This window comes from Ovis aries, chromosome 19 (genome assembly GCF_016772045.2).
Source record: "Ovis aries strain OAR_USU_Benz2616 breed Rambouillet chromosome 19, ARS-UI_Ramb_v3.0, whole genome shotgun sequence".
Classification (NCBI taxonomy): domain Eukaryota; kingdom Metazoa; phylum Chordata; class Mammalia; order Artiodactyla; family Bovidae; genus Ovis; species Ovis aries.
Window position 1 is genome coordinate 32,343,248 of NC_056072.1, and position 21,392 is coordinate 32,364,639.

Here is a 21,392-nt window from a genome sequence, read left to right on the forward strand (position 1 = left end):
AGTGAGTGGAATGCAGTTTTTCGGGGGTCTCTCAAATGGGACGATAGCCACCGCAGTGAAGTCACTGGCCTCTCGGAGGGTCTCTAGCCTTCTGAGTAAACAGGACCGCTGCTGATACTTATGATACGATGTCCTAACAGACATCGCCACTACCCACCCCAGGTTGCCTGACGTGACAATAGATGTGAGTCACTGAAGAATAGAACCAAAGAGCATTTGATTGTATTTGGACACATGGTCACCATAGAAGCCTCTAGAAATACACATGATCTCTTGATTTCAAGGTCACTGCCTTTCCCGTCAGCAGGTATGAGTCGCTTGCTCCTGGACACTGAACTACACACTTGCTGAGTGCACACAGAAGAAGGAATCCCCATAGAAGCAATGTGTTATATGGATATACGTAACTGCTCTTTTCATTGCTAACAATTAAGACTATCCAAATGTAGGGGAATTCCGTCAGTGCTTTCACTGCTGGGGCCCAGGTTCAATCCTTGACCAGGGAACTAAGATCTCGCAGTGCAGCAAAAACACATAAGTGAAAATAAAGGTATCCAAATGCCAACAGTAAAGATAAGTTCAATAAGTGATGGCATTTTTACAGTGAACAAATGATCACTGTAATAGAAGCCTTACGATGAAAAGGTACATTGCATTTCAGAGCTTCCCCAGGAGGAGAAGGGCCACATATCTGAATCACTATAGGAAATTTTTTAAAGAGTCACCCCTCCAGTCCCCAAAACTTCCACTTTCCTGGCCCAAATTTTGTTACTGTGTCCTGGAGATAGTGTGATCTTGGGCAAGTTGGTTGTGAATTAAAAAGAGATCAGGGGATACAAAATAACTTTGCAGAATAATATGCAAGTATAAGAAAGTATCTCTTTTTATTTTTCAAATTATGGTGTTTATGAAAAAGAAAAATACCATAAAGCTTTGCTCTGAAGAGGTTTCCTCTCTGTTAAAATGTAGCATTAACGTTATGGCAGTCACTGTGCCACATATTTGACCTGTGTCCTTTCACTGGGCTTCCCAGGTGGCTCAGTGATAAAGAATCCGCCTCCCAGTGTGGGAGATGGGGGTTCGATCCCTGGGTTGGGAAGATGCGCAGTAATAGGAAATGGCAACCCACTCCAGTATTCTTGCCTGGAGAATCTCATGGAGCCTGGCACATTGTAAAGAGTCAAACACAACTTAGGGACCAAGCAACAACATCGCTTCACTGTTTCATCGTTTCACTGTAAGAGCTAAACACTTACATCCTTCAGATTTACAGGGAAAGACTTTCTTCTGGTTAATATCTCCCAGGAGGCAGGGAGCAGCTCAGAAACACATGCAGCTTCTGCATGGAGGGAAGAAAACATTTCAAGTGAAGGCACTTAGTTCTCCCTTGATGAATTTCAGAATTAAAATTTGTCTTTGCTGTAGTTATAAAATCTCAGTGGTAGGTGCTAACTCTAGGTGTGACACATGTGTGTATTGACGCCGCATAATTTATGTATGCACTGTAATTCATTTAACCCATCCTCTGTTTTCCTGTGAGTCCAAACGCCCCCAGGCTGCCAAGGGACTCCTCTAGCCCTGGGTTGTTATCTGCAGCTGTAAATTATCTTCCACAAACACAAAGGCCTCTTTGGTAATGCAGCCCAGATGCAAGCATTTGAAAAGCTTGATAGTGAGCAAGCAGGCATTTAAAAATCAGAAGTGAGGAGGTTAGGGAGGGGGTTGCGCGTGACCTCATTGGAAAAGCTCCCATTGCCTCAGGGGAGGAGGTGGCTCTGGCTGGTACCACCCAGCTCCAGCAGAGCCAGGGTCTTGGGTCTTTCCCCCCCTGCTATACATTTATCATACTGCCTCTTGCTCTTTTTTTTTTTTTTTTCTTTCTGGTCTTCCCGCTCTTCTTCCCCCTCTTTTTCTCCTTCTCTTTCCAAGCCATCTTTGTGAGGTTCAGGGACTGTAAGTGACTTCTCAGAGGTACCAGTTAAGTATTGTGTGTGACACTTGGGGCTGAGAATTGGCTGTGTGTAGAGAGTTCTAGTAGGAGATGTGGAGAAACACTGCTACCTTTCAGTCAAAGTTGCTGCAGAGTCTTTGAAAGACTTTTTTCAAGTCTTTTATCACCCTGGCCTGTTTCTGGAACATGTAGAGTTTAACTCAAGGAAGCATCATGACTACAACTCATGGATCCACATCATTCCAGTTGTTTGTATGCTTGTTTTTTAAAGGAAGACAAACATTTGGAATACAGCACAACAGGTAAAGATCCTGGTGAAGAAAGATTTATTGATAGAGAAAGATGCTCCCAACATATTCTAGGGAATAAAAGCAGACCACAGGATTGCACTTAAGTAAAAGATGTGAGTAGGAAAAAAATTAAACTGTTAACAGTAATTAATCTCTGGGTAGAGTGATTTCCTCAAGGGAATCAACCCTGAAAATTCATTCTAAGAACTGATGCTGAAGCCGAAACTCCAATACTTAGGCCTCCTGATTGGAAGAGCCGACTCATTGGAAAAGACCCTGATGCTGGGGAAGATTGAGCACTAAAGAAGAAGGGGGCAGCAGAGGATGAGATGGTTGGATAGGATCACCAACTCAATGGACACGAACTTGGGCAAACTCCAGGAGATAGTGAAGGTCAGGGAAACCTGGAATGCTGCAGCCCATGGGGTCACAAAGAGTCAGACACAACTTAGAGACTGAACAACAGAGAGTGATTATGGGAGTGATTTTTTGCTTGTCTACTTATATATTCCTACGATAAACACATTAAGCAATTTTTTAAAAATGCAAGTGTGAAGTGTAATAAAAGGAAGAAAAGTGAAGTGTTTGTGGCTGGATAGCAATGAGTTATTTTAGAGCTGTCAAGAGTAGGTGATTTACAGTAAGGAGAGGACAGGAAAGTTCATCTCTTTCCAGAGGAATGTGATTAAAAAGCACAGAGAAATAAAGGATTCCTTCTACCTTGGGCCCAACAGAGGTATTTGAGGCAGATGTGTGAGTCAGCCAGACGTCTTTGCCTACCACCGCACACCGATCCGAACGTTATCCCAGAACCTGGGGAAAGCATCTGTTGGTTGCCTTAATATTGACTGTGACCTCCTGGCCTAACCCATACTTGAACTTGCAGGCAGTTGGTAAGCAGCCTCTGTATTTGAGGATCCACCATCCTTATTTATATGAGAGTTGCAGAAAGGCACAGAATCATTTAAAACACAGGCTGAACCTCAATTCCACTTTCTTACAGGATTACGTTTCTGTGTGCTCCCTGGATCACATATCAGACAGCGTTTGTGGGACTCTGCTCAGTCTCCTCTCTAATCTGTCCTCAGTGTGACATCGAAAGGGCAGAGGAAAGCAGTAGTAGTATGAGGGGTGAAAAGGCTGTAGGGTACAGAAGTTCAGAGCTGGGCCATGAACTTAGGGTTTCTGGCTAACATTCCTGGGGGCCAGGTAGTTCTTCATTATAGGGAGCCAAGCTGTTCTATGGGATATTTCCAGCATCCCTGGCCAGTAGCATTCTCTAAGTCAGGAAAATTCAAAAAAAGAAAGTCTTTTGGGGCTATATGTATATTTATGGGTGATTCACGTGTTTGTACGGCAAAAACTAACACAACATTGTAAGGCAATTCTCCTCCAGTTACCAGTTAAAAAAAATAACAAAAACAAAAAAGTCTTCACCATAACCAGATGTACCTCACTCATCCCTTGAAAACCAGTGCTTTCACCTTGCTTTTGAGTTTTAACCCTAACTCTTCTGTGTATTACCTTTGTGGCCTTTGGCAGCCTCTATGGGCTTTGTTCCTCATCTAGAAGACGTAATAGGAATTGACAGTAATACAGGGGGGTTGTTGGAGGATGTTAACAAGTCATGAAGACCCTCACTAAATGTAAACTATTTTTATGATATAAAAATAACAAAGACTGCCTCAACCACCTGTTCAGGGGGTTAAAAATTCTATAATGTGATATATGGTCATTGAATATGGAAATTTGGAAACTGTCTGGCTTGGGTCTGACTCACTCTTGTTTTGTTATTAAAAAAAAAATTTACTTATTTATTTGGCTGCACCAGGTCTTAGTTTATGCATGCAGCATCTTAGTTGTGGCATGTGGGATTTAGTTCCCTGACCAGGGATTGAACGCAAGTTCTGTGCGTTGGAGTGCAGAGTCTTAGCCACTGGACCACCAGGGAAGTCCCTGACCCATTTACTTTACACTGGGTGGAAGATTTCATCATTTCTCCATCATTCACTCCGCCCAGCCATCACCTCCCTAAAAACAATTAACCTCTCCTTCCTGTCTCCTTCTCACAGAGTTTGTCCCTACTTGCTTCATGATGGACAGGGGCAGGCTATTTTGCAGTTTGAAGCAAGGATGTGGAATTCACCGTAGGACCCCAGCACTTCTCATTGCCTGGGGCAGATGACTCCCTCCCTTTTTGTACTGGTCACAGCAAGGCCCTTTCCCTCCTGGGCCTCCAGCCTTTCCCTGGAGTCATGCAGAGAGGGGAGCGACAGGGCAGGTTTCTACAGGTTCACCTGGAGGGCCCTCTCTGCTTCTTCTAGGGTTGCCTGGAAATCTGAAAGTGAGGCAGAGTTTTCCTGGCAGGGGAGCACAATGTAGAAGCCAATAGTGCTTCCCTTGGGGAGTTCTCTAAGAGCGCACCCCTCCCACAGATGAAAGGGAACATAGGGGACGCTCAGAGGTTCTGCATCATCCTTTGCAGAAAGTGAAATACACTTCAATTACCCCGCTGTCTTCAGCGTGCATCATAAAGCAGGACTATGAGGTTGCAGGGTCATTATAAGCAATAAATACAGATCTCTGTGTTCAGAATGTAGATTAGAACCTGATAGAAATCTACTTAGGCAGGTGGCTGCAGTAAATGCCTGAAATTACCCACAATAACTTTGTGAAACCAGGAACAAGGCATTTGAATGCAGCCCTCACTGGACACCAGTCACGAAGTCAGCATTGTGCAGAGTGAGAAATCATTGAGTCATTCCTGCCCAGGTTGCCTTCTTTGATGCTGTCACTCAGACAAAGCAAAGATTCTAGAAAACAAAGGGAATATGCTCAGTTGCGGAGAAGTCCTAAGTGGTCAGAAGAATATTCGTTTCGGAGTGTTTTCCTGTTCTTGGTCAAGATGGACACCTTTGTAGCACCCTACTTCCCTAAGAAAATAGGCTTAGAAAAGATACTGGAATTTCCATTCTTGTTTTTACAGTTGACGTTTTAAAGAGGTTCCCAACTAAGTCCGCACCTTTTGTTACAGTCTTCCTGGTAGACAGATAATAATAACATAGTAATAATCACCACCACTCACTGACCACTGAAACAACACGTGAGATAAGGGAGGCAACAAGAGGCCAAGCAGTTTGGCCCCAGACCCCAGCATGGATCAGTGTTGGGACTAGACTTCAACCTAGTATCTCCCCAACTCTGTGATGTTGACTCTTTCTTTTTTTGCCCCAATTTTTTTTTTTTTTTTTTTTTGCCACACCTCACAGTTCATGGCATCTTACTTAGTTCTCTGACCAGAGATTGAACCTGGACCACGGCAGTGAAAGCGCTGAATCCTAATCACTGGACCGCCAGGGAATTCCCTGTAGTGTTGACTTTTGATCATGATAAAGAAATGACACAGGAGGAAAATATGGGCCGCCTACATGACAGTGACCACTAACGGATAGCCCTTCCCAAACAGTCAGAGTCTTCTGCTTTTCAACCCACGTGTATCATCATCTGGCTGACAGGCCTGCCCCGCCTCCAACTTTGTCATGCCATTGAGGTTGATGTTCTCTTATCACTGATTAGCGGTTAGGTGAACACCTGTCCCATCAACAGGAGAGAAAAATGCTAACGGGGGGACCATGAAAAGTAGAGACAACTTCTTCTCAAGAAGGCAAATTCTCAAGAAATTACATTTGTTAAATTGTATGAGGTCTGTCTCCAGAATGTATGCTTAACCCAAAAGCTTGGGTTTGTTTCAAGGCTGAAAATTGAACCATGGGCTTTGACTTCGCAAAATCTTAGTGAAATCATTCACAGTAAGCATGCAAAAGGGAAACAGTATCCTTTTACCAAAAAAAAAAAAAAAAACGCCCTGAAACAAAAGGTCTTTATTTTACAAGTCTGGGATAGTCAGTTTCATTTCACGGAGAATCCTTAGATTCTGTTTTCAGTTCATAGAACATGTTGATAGGTATGCCTAGGGAGCCATTCTCCTGGAAAACCATATGTACTTTTCAAACCCTCGATAAATATAGTCATCACAGTGGCTCCCTTGAGGGAGAGAGGGGACCGTGGATTCAGAGAGTGGGTAATCTGACGCCTAGGCAGAAAGTTAGAAGGCAACAGGGCGGGTTGCCAGAAAGTACTGGAAAACAAGATAGGGACCTGTTTACTGGAACTAGGGTACAGTCAGGGACCCGGGCTTCAGAAACAAGAGGAACCCGATGTCTAGTATGAAGTTATCTATGCGGAGTTGGACACGTCACAAGTTGATTTGGTGCTAAGCCACCCAGCTCCCTGCATGTGATATTTTTAATTCTTGAAGACTAGAAAGAGGCTTGATCTGGCTAACATGCCCTCTCCCTGGAATGCCCTTCCTCCCTTCATTACCTGGTGAACTCATGCATTCTTTAAGACTGGGCTCAATTGTCCCTAGGGGACAGCGTGTCCTGTGACACGGAGTCTTCTGGATTTCAGTTTGGCTGCCTTCTTTCTCTTGATTCATAAGCTGACTTAATTGCATTGCTCCCTTGGGCCCCCTGGCATTGTGTACATGTTATATTTCATTGTGATTATTATTATAGGAAAGTATCCTATCATACTGGTTTGGAGTAGGAACTTTGAAGTCTGAAAGGCCTTCATTTGAATCATGGCTCCCCCATTTTCTACCTGGGTGACTTGGGGAAGTTGACTTTGTTTGTGCATCTCAGTTTTCTTATCTGTAAGATGGGTTAATAACTTGCTACCTCTGGCATCTGGTTTTGCTGAAGTTAAATGACAGCATGCGTATAGAGCCCTGCATACTGTCCCTAGCACGTGGGAAGTGCTACTGACTTGGATTCTCTGGTTGCCAGCAACAGAAACAAATTATGGCTAAGCTAACAGAATTGAAGGAAAACTGGACTAAAAAGGCTTCAGAAAAGATAGGAATCCAGGCTCTGCAGGAATCTAGGGAGCAGGAGGCAGTGGACAATTTCATCAGGGTATCACTGGCAGGACAAGAGACTCCAACCGTCTTTGATCATTAGGCTATATTGGGCACTTCATAAAGTCCCTACTATGGCCATCCTTATCTCCACCTTATAGACGAAGTATCTTAGACTCAAAGCTTAGGCCACGTCCGCCAGGCCACATAGCATTAAATTCCAGAAAATGGATTTTTATTAGCAATGATTAGTATTTGTTGCTTCACATCCTTTTGTGTTATCTCATTTAATTCTTCCAAAATGCTGTGAGGTAAGTGCAGTCATAACAGCAGTTTAGAGAAGACACAAAGAAGCTAACTAACTTGCCCAAGGCCACCCAGGTAATAAAGGATGGAACTGGGACTCCATATTCTACATTCTTGATTCCAAAGCTGGTTTTTCCCTCCAACTCTTCATCTCTCCCCACCCCTTAATCCTTAACTTTCCCTTCTTGCACATCTAACACTCATCAATCTTCATTCAGTTCAGTTCAGTTGCTCAGTCATGTCCGATTCTTTGCGACCCCATAAATCACAGCACGCCAGGCTTCCCTGTCCATCACCATCTCCCGGAGTTCACTCAAACTCACGTCCACTGAGTCAGTCATGCCATCCAGCCATCTCATCCTCTGTCATCCCCTTCTCCTCCTGCCCCCAATCCCTCCCAGCATCAGAGTCTTTTCCAGTGAGTCAACTCTTCGCATGAGGTGGCCAAAGTACTGGAGTTTCAGCTTTAGTATCATTCCTTCCAAGGAACACCCAGGGCTGATCTCCTTGAGAATAGACTGGTTGGATCTCCTTGCAGTTCAAGGGACTCTCAAGAGTCTTCTCCAACACCACAGTTCAAAAGCATCAGTTCTCCTCGGCGCTCAGCTGTCTTCACAGTCCAACTCTCACATCCATACATGACCACTGGAAAAACCATAGCCTTGACTAAAGGGACCTTTGTTGGCAAAGTAATGTCTCTGCTTTTCAATATGCTATCTAGGTTGGTCATAACTTTTCTTCCAAGGAGTAAGCGTCTTTTAATTTCATGGCTGCAATCACCATCTGCAGTGATTTTGGAGCCCAATCTTCATTAAGTTCACTAATAAGTGAGATAAACCCTTGTAAGTGAAAATAGAAAGGATTTATTCTCTTTCTGAAACCTCCTTTGATGATTCAACACTAAGGGTGGAATTTTTCAAATGATTTTTACCATCTCAGTGATAAAATCTTTCACCGCCTCTTAAAGCTGCTATATTTACGTCTCAAACATTTCCTTATTGTGAAAGGGGAGGAAAAATAAATAAAAAGCGCAAATGTCCAAGATCTATCACGATTTTGCAGAGCTAAGAGCAAAGCTCCCTGGGACTTCAGTTTGGATTTATCTTGACTCTCACCAGATTGAGAGCCTGTTCTTTTCCAGGATCCTAGCTGTGAGCTGTCTTCGGGTATTAAGTCTCTTCATGCATTATTCATCAGGTGGGGCCTCCACCCCTGGCCCATTCTTGCACCCCAGAGGCCTGCCTTCAACCAGCCAGCTTTCTACAGGACTCTCCTCCCCTCCCCACCTCAGGACCCTCAACTTTTTTCCAAAGGAGGGACTGGGCCTCACAGAGGCAACAAGCAAAGGCCCAGAAAAGGGAGTGGAGGAAGCTAGACCCAGAATACCCTGATTTGCATGAGAAAGACCAGTGTTAAGTGGGGAGCTTGGCTTCTAGCCAAGGGAAAGCCCAAAGCCTGGAAGGATGAAAGTGAAGGAAGGAAGGAGGACGTGATTGAAACTCCCCTGGGCGAGGTAAACGGGGGCCCTCACACCCACCCTGAGTCTGAAAACCGTGGAGCCACGGGCCTCTAGGTTCAGTTATACAGTAGTGTTCTCTCAGCAGACTTCTGCTTTCAGCCCTCAGAGCTCGCCTGGGCTTTGTTTCAAAGCTGTGGGAGGTATTGTGAACTCCCAGAACCTGTGTCAAAGGAACGGCAAGAATAAAGAATAAAATAAATAAATTTTATTTATATATTTTTATATAAATATATATTTATTTATAAAGAATAAAATAAAGGAAAGAAAATAAAGATGGATTTGCAGGTGGTGACCATTTTGGATTTTTCTCTCACTCACCTTCCAACACACTGTAGAAGACTTTATCTGCATGTCTGCGTATATCCACATATTTTCATACATACTTATAGGCGTGCATACATGTTGCAGATGGCTTTTAAAAGGGAAAAAAAGCACAACCATTCCCTAGCTCTTCGTAATTCTCTGAGAGACACTACATGAGGAAACCATGCAGAGAAGGGAAGGAGTCTGAAGGAGTCAACTTCTGTGCTGTTTTCCAGGTTTTACATTGAGAGCATATCGTTCCTGAAGGATAAAACCACCGTGGAGCTGTTTTTCCTGAACGCAAAGTCCTGTGTGCACAAGGTAAGGGCCCTGTTTGCTATGGACTCCAGCGGGGCTGGACTAGCAGGGAGCAATGGCACGGCCTTTGTTTTCATGTTCAAGTGGAGAAAAAAGGACATAATCTTTTTTTTTTTCTTCTTTACATTTCTCATTCTTTAGCTGTGTTTCACATGGACATACTATTCTCTGTGTTACTTTTGTTTATTAAACTTTTTATTTTGTGTTGGAGTATAGCCAGTTAACACTGTTGTGATAGTTGTAGGTGGCTAGAAAAGGGACTCAGCCATACCTTTACATGTATCCATTCTCCCCCAAACTCCCCTCCCAGCCAGGCTGCCACATAGCATTGAGCAGAGTTCCCTGTGCTGTGCAATAGAGGACATAATCTTCTTCCTTTGTGTATCCTACCCTATAAAACAAAGCAAAACAGTTTTTTTTGTTTTTTTTTTTTTTTTTAATGGAGAAAAAGCAGCTCTTCTCAAATTCTGAGTCAGGAAATACACAGAATCACCACTGCCTGCGGTGCTCTCATAACTCCACACAGAATGACCCAGAAGGACGCACAGGTGGAGCAGTCAGGCTGATCGAAGCCTCACAAAAGTCAGGCCAGAGATCTGTTCTAACAGAGTACACCCTACATTTATCCTACTTTGAAACCAGTCTTCCTTAGGGGCCTCTGCTCAGAGCCCTGTGTTTTAAGGCAGAGTCTCAGTTATCTGTGGCAAAGGATCTGATTTTTGCTTTATTGTTTTTCATTTGTATCCAAACCGTGGAGGACACACAGCTTTTATAAAATTCAGTACACGTGAATTGAGAGAAAAATGACCCCAGCTTGGATGTTGCAGCTGTGCTGCGGTCAAATTGCTGTGGAAGTTTTAGACATTTTCCATTTTTAATCTTATCTCCTTGAAGATAAACTTTGCTTTAGAGACCTCTAGTCTGGCCTCCTCTAGTCTGATCTCCTCAAACCACATCCCAGGCAAGGGTGGAGAGTCCCCCCGGCCAAGATAGGCTCAGCTGAAACCCAGCTGCTTCCTTTATCTTCACAATGTTCAGGACCTCGGATCCCACACCTGCTTCCAGGGCTGGTGGGAACCCCTTTCTGCCCTCTTCCGGTATATATCGCCCTATATCTGAGGGGTGATGAGGGACAACTGGTTGGTGCCTGGCCTGGAAAGACAAAGGGGCAGACTGTGCGTTGAGGCACCTGCGTTCATATTCCTCCCCTTGTCCCCAAAACGTTAAGGGTGGCCCACTGCACACATGCAGCTTTAATTAGTATAAGACTCGGCAAGGAGCAGAATTTTTGCTGTTGTTTTTTAAATAGCTTTATGGAGATATAATTGACTGAACATAATTAAAGTGTCTAATTTTATGTCTTAATATAAGTAACACTCTTGAAATGATCATGATAATCAAGATAGTCAATATACCCAGCAACTAAATATCTGCTTTTTCTCACAGTAGATTATACACTTTTTAGAGTTCTATATAAGTGGAATCATGTAGTAGACAATCTTTTTGTATTCTTTCAATGAGCATAATTATTTTAAGATTCTTCCATGTTGTATCAATAACCCTTTCCTTTTTTCTTTTTTTAAAATGAAAAAAATTTTTTTCTTTTTGTCTGCGCTGGGTCTTCGTGGCTGTGGGTGGGTTTTCTCTAGTTGCAGCAAGCTGGAGCTATTCTCTATTTGCCGTGCTTGGGCTTCTCATTGCAGTGGCTTCTGTTGTTGCAGAGCACAGGCGCTAGGGCTTGCTGGCTTCAGTGGTTGCAATAGCCCTTTCCTTTTTTATTGCCGAATAATATTGCATGGTATAACTACAACATTGTTTATTCATTCACCTGTGTGGCTATTTCTCCCTTTTCCTCCCAAACTTACTGGGATATAATTGACAAATAACACTGTGTGAGTTTAAGGTGTACAATATGGTGATTTGATATGTGCATATATTTTGAAATGACCCATCCACCTGTTGATGGACATTTGGATTATGCAAGTTTGGGAAATGTTACAAGTAAAATTGCTATGAACATCCATGTACAAGTCATTGTATGGACATGCACTTTTTTCATTTTTTTTTTTAAATTTATTTTAATTGGAAGATAATTTCTTTATAATATTGTGGTGTTTTTGCCATACATCGACATGAATCAGTCACGGATGCACATGTGTCCCCCCATCCTGAACTCCCCCTCCCATCTCCCCCCCACCCCATCCCTCTGGGTTGTACCAGAGCATCAGCTTTGAGTGTTCTGCTTCATGCTTCGAACTTGCAGTGGTCATCTGTTTTACATATGGCAATATACATGTTTCAATGCTATTCTCCCAAATCATCCCACCATCGCCTTCTCCCACAGAGTCCAACAGTCTGTTCTTTGCATCTGATACACTTTCTTTTTTCTTGGGTAAATACTGGGAATAGAATGGCTAGGTCATGTGGGAGATGGGATTAACTTTTTAAGGCTCTACCAAACTGTTTCTCGAAGTAGTTGTGCTATCTTAAATTCCCAACAGCAGTTTATGGTATTTATAGTTCCTTCATATTCTTGTCAACACATGAAATCAACATCTTTTCCATTTTAGTCATTCTGATAGGGGTGTAGTTTTAATTTCTATTTCCCTGATGACATATATGATATTTGAGTATCTCTTATGTGCTTATTGGACTTCCCTGGTGGCTCAGACGGTAAAGCATCTGTCTACAATGTGGGAGACCCAGGTTCAATCCCTGGGTTGGGAAGATCCCCTGGAGAAGGAAGTGGCAATCCACTCTAGTACTATTACCTGGAAAATCCCATGGACAGAGGAACCTGGTAGGCTACAGTCCATGGGGTTGCAAAGAGCTGGACACGACTGCACGACTTCACTTTCAGTTTCATGGTTATTTACATCAGTATATCTTTTTTATGTTTGAATCTTTTGCCCAGTTTCTTTGGGTTACTGTTTACTTGTTATGAGTTTTCAGAGCATATGCATTCTGGATACAGTTACATGGATTACAAATATTTTCTCCCAGTCTGTGGCTTGCTGTCCGTTCTCTTAATGTCTTTCAGAAACTAAAAGACTTTTATTTTGATGAAGTGTATCGGTTTGTTCTTAGGGATTGTGATATTGTACCTCTGTAAACGTTGCCTAATCCAAGGTCACAAAGATTTTCTCCTGTGTTTTCTTCTAGAAGTTTTAGAATTTTAGGTATTATATTTAGGTCTATTATCCATTTGGAATTAATTTTTAAAACTTATTTTATCTATTTGTGTATTTTTAGCAGTGCTGGGTCTTCACTGCTACGTGGACTTCCCTCTAGTTTCAGTGAGCAGGGGCTGCTCTCCAGTCGCTGTCCTTTCTTCTCACTGCGGCGGCTTCCCCTGTTGCAGAGCGCAGGCTCTAGGGCACACGGGCTTCAGTAGTTGCGGCATGTGAACTCGGTAGTCGCAGCTCCCAGGCTCTCGAGCACAAGCTCAATAGCTGTGGCACACGGGCTTAGTTGCTCTGAGGTATATGGGATCTTGCTGGATCAGGGATCAAACCCATGTCTCCTGCATTGGCAGGTAGATTCTTTACCACTGAGCCACCAGGGAAGCCCCATTTATAGCCGTAGTGTTCATATTTTCTTACCATTTTCACATGTGCTATCTATAGTGATATTGCCTCTCTTGATCCTGATACTAATAATTGGTATCTTCTCTCTTTTTTATTTCTTATCATCTGGCAAGATGTTTGTCTTTATTGAGCCTCGCAAAGAATCAGCTTTTGGTTTCAATGATTTTCTTATTAAAAAAAATTTTTTTTTTCTATTTCATTGATTTCTGCTATGATCTTTATTATTTTTATCTTCTATCATTATTACTTTCTTTTTCTTCTTTTGGGTTTAGTTTGCTTTTCATATACCATTCTTTTAAGTTGAAAGCTGAGATCGTTGATTAAAGATATTTCTTTCGTAATATAGGCATTTATTTATAGTACTATATAGCATTTTCTGCTAAGTACTCATTTTGTATCCCACAAATTCTGATATATTGTGTTTTATTTTGATTCACTCCTAAATATTTTTAAAGTTCCTTTTGGCTCTTTGTTATTTGGAAGTGGAAGTCTCCAATTTCCAGAAATTTGGAGACTTTCAGGGCTCTTTATTTTTAATTAAATCCACTGTGGTGAGAAAACACATTTTGTGTAAATTCTTTTAAATTTGATGTGACTTGTTTATGGTCCAGAATATGCTCCATCTTGGTCAATGGCCCATGTGCACTTGGGAAGAATGTGTACTCTGCTCTCATTGGGTGGATGTTCTAATAAATGTTAACCAGATCAACTTGATAGTATTGTTGAAGTCGACTGTATCTTGCTCATTTTATGTCTACTTCTGGTCTCAGTTGATACTGAAAGCTATGATTGTGGATTTTTCTACTTCTCTTTGTAAGTTCTATCAGTTTTTACTTCATATATTTTATTTATTTATTTATTAACACAGTCTTTAACTGCTTTATTTTTCTTAGGTCTTCCCAATGGACTCTTTTTAAAGTTTTCTTATTAGGGTATAAACATTTAAGAAGGCTGTGTCCTCTGGATTGTTTTTATTAAATGATCTTCTTTATTTTGAAATCTGCTTTGTTTGATATTAATATAGCCACTTAATGTTTCCTTTTTTCAATTTCTTAGTTGTACTCTATGTCTTTTTTTTAAAAGGGGATTTCTTACAGACAGTGTATAGTTACATCTTGAAACTTTTGTCCATTTTGTTTATCCATTTATCTATCTCTTTTAACTGGTTGTTTACTTTATTTGCATTTAATGTGACTGTTGATATGGTTAAGTTTAAGTTTGTCTTGATATTTGTTTTCTCTTTGTCCTATCTATTCTTTGTTCCTTTTTTTTTTTTTTTTTTGCCTTCTTTTGGACTTTTGAGTGTTTTACATCCTTTGTTGGATTATTAGTATAACTCCTTGTTTTGAGTTTTCTGTGATTGCTTTAGGGTTTATAGTATACGTCTTTAAATTATCAAGTCTACCTTCAAATTTGTTATATATTGTACCATTTTACAGGTAGTACAAGAACCTTATAATAGTATATTTCTATTTCTCCTCTCTCAACCTTTAAGCTGTCAATGTCATACGTTTTATTTTTAGTTCTGTTACAGATCCTTATGACATTGTCATTGTTTCTGTGTAAAAATTTAATCATGTCTGCTTTTAAGATTTTCTCTTTCTCACTACTTTGAACAATTTGCTTTCCTCTTCACACTTTCTATGATTGTGTTTACTGAGCATCTGGGACTTGTGGGTTTATAGTTTTTATCGAATTTGGGAATATTTCAGCCATGATTTCTTCAACTGTTTGTTTTTTTTTTTTTCTGTTCCCACCAATGCCACGTTTGCAAATTCTAATTACACATGTACTAGGCCTCCTGAAGTTACCCCACAGCTAAGTGATGCTCTTTTCATTTAGTTATTTCTTTCTGGGTTTATTTTGATAATTCCCATTTCAGTGTCTTCAATTTTATTTATCTTTCTTTTGCAATCTAATCTGCCATTTATCCCATCCTGTCCATTGGAGTTTTTGTCTTCAGAAGTTTGATTTGGATCATTTTAAAATTCTTCCTGTAGCTACATAACTTTGGGAATGTATGACTATAGTTATAATAACTGTTTTAATGTCTTCAGTCTGCTTATTCTTTTTTTCTTTGGCCGTGCCACATGGCTTGAGGGATCTTAATTCCCTGATCAGGGAACCTGGGCCCTGGGCAGTGAGCGTGAGACCCTCTGCATAACTTCAAGACTCTCTCTCAGTGCAACTCTGTTTTCTCTAGCACTCTGTTCCATAAAATCCTATCCATTTGCTTTCCCGAGTCTCTCAGCTCCATCTGCTCAACTCCAGAAGTCCACCTTGCTCTGTCTGGGTTTCTCCTTCACAGCCAAGTGGGGATAGTGGGGGTTTACCTCATTCACAGTTCATGGTCTTTGCTGCCTGATGTGCACTGTTTTGATGACTATTGTTTCATATTTATTCTCTAGGTTTTTTCGTTGTTGTTTTTTTTTTTTTCCAGGAAAGAGGGTAAACCGAGCGCCTGTTACTCTAAAGCAGAGGTTTTGGCTAATTCTATAAGAAAAGTAGAATGTCTCCAGCACCAAAGGCTTTATGACAGCCTCTTTTTCTCAGATGTGGGTTTCTTCAAGAATGCATTGGGTTCCCTGATAGACATCTGTATAGCAAAAGCAGCATTTACTGAGTCAGGAAAACATTTCATAAGTCATAATTGGTCATCATCTCTTATGAAGAGAAATACAATTATCCCTTGTGATATTTCTCACTACCTAGCTGGCCAAGGTCCAAAGAAATAGTCTCCTTGGTGATTTGTTTATTCTGTTGTTAATTAAAAAAAAAAAAAAAGGATGAAAAATTTAACTCTTGATTTTCTCTTGTAGCTTTTTCTGCTAATCCTGTTGACCTTAAGGAAGTAGAGTTCTTTTAAATTCTCCTCTTATGTCAAGAGCTCCTTTCTAAATGAGAGTGTTTAATGACCTGTCAAAGAATTCAGAACTTTTATAAAACACGGTGAAGTAAGACACTATGACTTGCATTATTGGGGTAATTTTTTTAGATTCATCTGTAGGAATTTACAGTTTGATATTTTCTGTCTAAGTAATATGCAGATAGCTAGTTACATACAATCCCAAGAGATGTTACAAAATCCAGTAAATAGGATAACAAGATTGGGCTGCTGTTTGTTAACGATGTATGATAATTTAAGAACATTCTGCATAAGGAATATCATCTGAATCACAGCTATAAGAGTAAATAAGTTTTATGAGAACATAGCCTCAGCAGTAGAATATAGGTGGATGGTGAATGAGTCTCCCTTCCACACTATGCAGGGGACATTCTTCCCACCAAACGCATTAGCCTCTCTATTAGTCCCTAGCCATTCTTCTTCCTTTCCGCCAGACAGCTTTCCCCTTCCACTGAGGAGAGAAATACACAGGCAGGAAAAGACAGCTATTATTTCCAAATACACACAAAGTCACCGTATCTTTTTGCATGCTTGGTTTGTAAGAAAGAGGACTTGTGATGAGGGTTAATACAGTCACTGAAGCTCTGTGTAGCTATTTAAATATGGATTTATATTCACAAAATTCAATGCTCTGTCATTGGAAGCACTGGGTGGTTTTCAATGGTTTTGTAAATGTCATCGCCCCTACTGCATAGTGAATGAGCCATCTTGTTGTTTTATTAGTTGCCAAGTTGTGTCTGATTCTTTTGTGACCCCATGGATTGTAGCCTGCCAGGCTATTCTGTCCATGAGGTTTCCCAGGCATGAATACTGGAGTGGGTTGCCATTTTCTTCTCCAGGGAATCTTCCCAACTCAGTGATCAAATCTACGTCTCCTGCATTAGCAGGTGGATTCTTTGCCACTGAGCCAACTGGGAAGCCTGGATGAGCCGTTCAGTTCAGTTCAGTAGCTCAGTCGTGTCCGACTCCTTGCAACCCCTTGAATTGCAGCACATCAGGCCTCCCTGTCCATCACCAACTCCTGGAGTTCACCCAAACTCATGTCCATCGAGTTGGTGATGCCATCCAGCCATCTCATCCTCTGTCTTCCCCTTTTCCTCCTTCACCCAGTCCCTCCCAGCATCAGAGTCTTTTCCAATGAGTCAACTCTTCGCATGAGGTGGCCAAAGTACTAGAGTTTCAGCTTTAGCATTATTCCTTCCAAAGAACACCCAGGACTGATCTCTTTTAGAATGGACTGGTTGGATCTCCTTGCAGTCCAAGGGACTCTCAAGAGTCTTCTCCAACACCACAGTTCAAAAGCATCAGTTCTTCAGTGCGCAGCTTTCTTCACAGTCCAGCTTTCACATCCATCTGTAGCCTTGACTAGACGGACCTTTGTTGGCAAAGTAATGTCTCTGCTTTTGAATATGCTATCTAGGTTGGTCATAACTTTCCTTCCAAGGAATAAGCGTCTTTTAATTTCGTGGCTGCAGTCACCATCTGCAGTGATTTTGGAGCCCAAAATATAAAGTCTGACACTGTTTCCACTGTTTTTCCCATCTATTTTCCATGAACTGATGGGACCAGATGCCATGATCTTCGTTTTCTGAATGTTGAGCTTTAAGCCAGCTTTTTCACTCTGCTCTTTCACTTTCGTCAAGAGGCTTTTTAGTTCCTCTTCACTTTCTACCATAAGGGTGGTGTCATCTGCATATCTGAGGTTATTGATATTTCTCCCAGCAATCTTGATTCCAGTTTGTGCTTCTTCTAGCCCAGCGTTTCTCTTGATGTACTCTGCATATAAGTTAAATAAGCAGGGTGACAATATACAGCCTTGACGTACTCCTTTTCCTATTTGGAACCAGTCTGTTGTTTCATGTCCAGTTCTAACTGTTGCTTCCTGATCTGCATATAGGTTTCTCAGGAGGCAGGTAAGGTGGTCTGGTATGCCCATCTCTTTCAGAATTTTCCACAGTTTATTGTGATCCACCCAGTCAAAGGCTTTGGCATAGTCAAGAAAGCAGAAATAGATGTTTTTCCTGAAACTCTCTTGCTTTTTCCATGATCCAGCGGATGTTGTTGGCAATTTGATCTCTAGTTCCTCTGCCTTTTCTAAAACCAGCTTGAACATCTGAAAGTTCACGGTTCATGTATTGCTGAAGCCTGGCTTGGAGAATTTTGAGCATTACTTTACTAGCGTGTGAGATGAGTGCAACTGTGTGATAGTCTGAGCATTCTTTGGCATTGCCTTTCTTTGGGATTGAAATGAAAACTTACCTTTTCCAGTCCTGTGGCCACTGCTGAGTTTTCCAAATTTGCTGGCATATTGAGTGCAGTACTTTCACAGCATCATATTCCAGGATTTGAAATAGCTCAACTGGAATTCTATCACTTCCACTAGCTTGGTTCGTAGTGATGCTTTATAAGGCCCACTTGACTTCACATTCCAGGATGTCTGGCTCTAGGTGAGTGATCACACCATCGTGATTATCTGGGTCATGAAGATATTTTTTGTACTGTTCTTCTGTGTATTCTTGCCACCTCTTCTTAATATCTTCTGCTTCTGTTAGGTCCATACCATTTCTGTCCTTTATCGAGCCCATTTTTGCATGAATTGTTCCCTTGGTATCTCTACTTTTCTTGAAGAGATCTCTAGTCTTTCCCATTCTGTTGTTTTCCTCTATTTCTTTGCATTGATCGCTGAGGAAGGCTTTCTTATCTCTCCTTGCTATTCTTTGAAACTCTGCATTCAGAGCTTATATCTTTCTTTTTCTCCGTTGCTTTTCACTTCTCTTCTTTTCACAGCTATTTGTAAGGCCTCCCCAGATAGCCATTTTGCTTTTTTGCATTTCTTTTCCATGGGAATGGTCCTGATTCCTGTCTCCTGTACAATGTCACAAACCTCAGTCCATAGTTCATCAGGTACTCTGTCTATCAGATTTAGTCCCATAAATTATTTCTCACTTCCAAAGTCTGAATTGGGCAATAAGGAGTTCATGATCTGAGCCACAGTCCGCTCCTGATCTTGTTTTTGTTGACTGTATAGAGCTTCTCCATCTTTGGCTGCAAAGAATATAATCAATCTGATTTCGGTGTTGACCATCTGGTGATGTCCATGTGTAGAGTCTTCTCTTGTGTTGTTGGAAGAGGGTGTTTGCTATGACTAGTGCATTCTCTTGGCAAAACTCTATTAGCCTTTGTCCTGCTTCATTCCGTATCCCAAGGCTAGATTTGCCTGTTACCCCAGGTGTTTCTTGACTTCCTACTTTTGCATTCCAGTCCCCTATAATGAAAAGGATATCTTTTTTGGGTGTGAGTTCTAAAAGGTCTTATAAGTCTTCATAAAACCATTCAACTTCAGCTTCTTCAGCGTTACTGATTGGGGCATAGACTTGGATTACCGTGATATTGAATGGTTTGCCTTGGAAACGAACAGAGATCATTCTGTCGTTTTTGAGATTGCATCCAAGTACTGCATTTTGGACTCTGTTGTTGACCATGATGGCTACTCCATTTCTTCTAAGGGATTTTTGCCCGCAGTAGTAGATATAATGGTCATCTGAGTTAAATTCACCTATTCCAGTCCATTTTAGTTCGCTGATTGCTAGAATGTCGATGTTCACTCTTGCCATCTCCTGTTTCACCTCTTCCAATTTGCCTTGATTCATGGACCTAACATTCCAGGTTCCTATGCAATATTGCTCTTTACAGCATTGGACCTTGCTTCTATCACCAGTCACATCCACAACTGGGTATTATTTTTTGCTTTGGCTCCATCCCTTCATTCTTTCTGGAGTTATTTCTCCACTGATCTCCAGTAGTATATTGGGCACCTACTGACCTGGGGAGTTATGAGCCATTGGTGCCACTTAAATGTGTTGAAAGAAAGATTGTACCTCATTTCTGATTTCGGTGTCCTGGGTATTCTGAAAAAGGGACAAATATTTCTCACTTTTATTTATTCCAAAATAATCTCCCATGCTACAGTCAAGTACACATAGGGCATTCAATTAATTGTTGGGTAATTCAATAAGTTGAATAGATATTGATGATCAACCCTTGATTCCCAGGAAATCAAGAGATAAACAAAAACAACTTATCTGATATATAGTTTGACTAGTATTGAGTATGAAATGCATCTGAATATGCTAGGAAGTTGAACCTAGTATGCTCAACAAAAACAAAAACATGTTCCAGCTATTACTGAATAACATTTAGCAGTGCTATAGTAACTTCCTGGCCAGGGAACTAAGGACCTGCAAGCCATGCCGCACAGCCAAGAAAGAGTGAAAAATGATTCTGTAAAGAACAAAATTTCATGTTTAGCCTAATGTTAAAAGAAAAGTGAAAAGATCATTGGATTTTTCTCTCATCTTTTTAGATATCAGTTAAAGGTTGTTTCTTCTAGAAAACTGGTTCTGGTAGACGTCAATTATGAAGGCACTAGTGTGTTAGCCAAATTCAAGCATCGCTAGAGCTCAGTACATATGAGTACTGCATTTATTCTGCAGGCATTTATTGCGTGCTTGCTACCTGCCACCCCATTTGAAGCTGTTTGCAACTAGAAATGCTTCAAGAATCTCTTGATTTTTCTACTGGTATTTTAAATCCCACTTAAACATCAGTGAAGATGAAATTTGTTCTCTGAGAAAAAGTATACTTCGGCAATAGTCATGACAAAATCTGGCTTAACATATGCCTGTCCTTATAAAGTAATAAATGATGTTTCTATTTTCTATGACCTGCTTAAATTTGCAATAGGAGAAAATAAGTTAAGAATCATACCGTGTTTTGATCTTGACAAGGAAATGTAGCTTTAAGGGAAGACCTTAGGGCTCAGGCTGCCCCTGAGCCACAGCAGCCGTGTGATCTTAGGAAAAGTATTTAACCTTTCTAAGATATTTTTCCCCTTTCAGAGTGATTCTCTGAGATTACAGCAGGTCTCATGTGTAACCTTTGACTCCTTTTATCAGATTGACAACAAATGCTCATTTAAATGACCAGGCTCCTGCCTCTTGTCACTCTCCAGATCCCAGACTTAGGATTGAGTGGGGAGCTGGGCATCAGTCTTTTCAACAAGGTTCTTAGGTTATTCTCCTGAACACCTTGGTTGAAGAACGATTGGATTTTCTGCGTGGTAAACATACAGAAAGTTTAAATACATATTGAAACTCGCTTTGAGAAATATGAATCAAGGTCCAGTGATAAGACTTCAGAAAGATGCCTTTTCCTTTCTCCTCCTCTTCTTTCCTGGTAGTTAAAAAAAAAAAAAAAAAGTGGAGGAAAAACAGGAAGGAGAAAAACAGGAGTTGA

The 21,392-nt window shown here is 41.1% G+C and overlaps 1 protein-coding gene across 12 annotated transcripts in view; it reads left to right on the plus strand.

Annotated features, from left to right (window-relative positions):
* The window catches only part of FRMD4B (FERM domain containing 4B), a 374,847-nt gene that overhangs the window by 249,231 nt on the left and 104,224 nt on the right, over positions 1–21,392 (plus strand). For all 12 annotated transcript variants that reach the window (XM_042235971.2, XM_042235970.2, XM_060402228.1 and 9 more), the window contains one exon: positions 9,524–9,608. In XM_042235971.2, the coding sequence (XP_042091905.1) occupies positions 9,524–9,608 (85 nt within the window). The remainder of the gene's footprint in view (positions 1–9,523; positions 9,609–21,392) is intronic.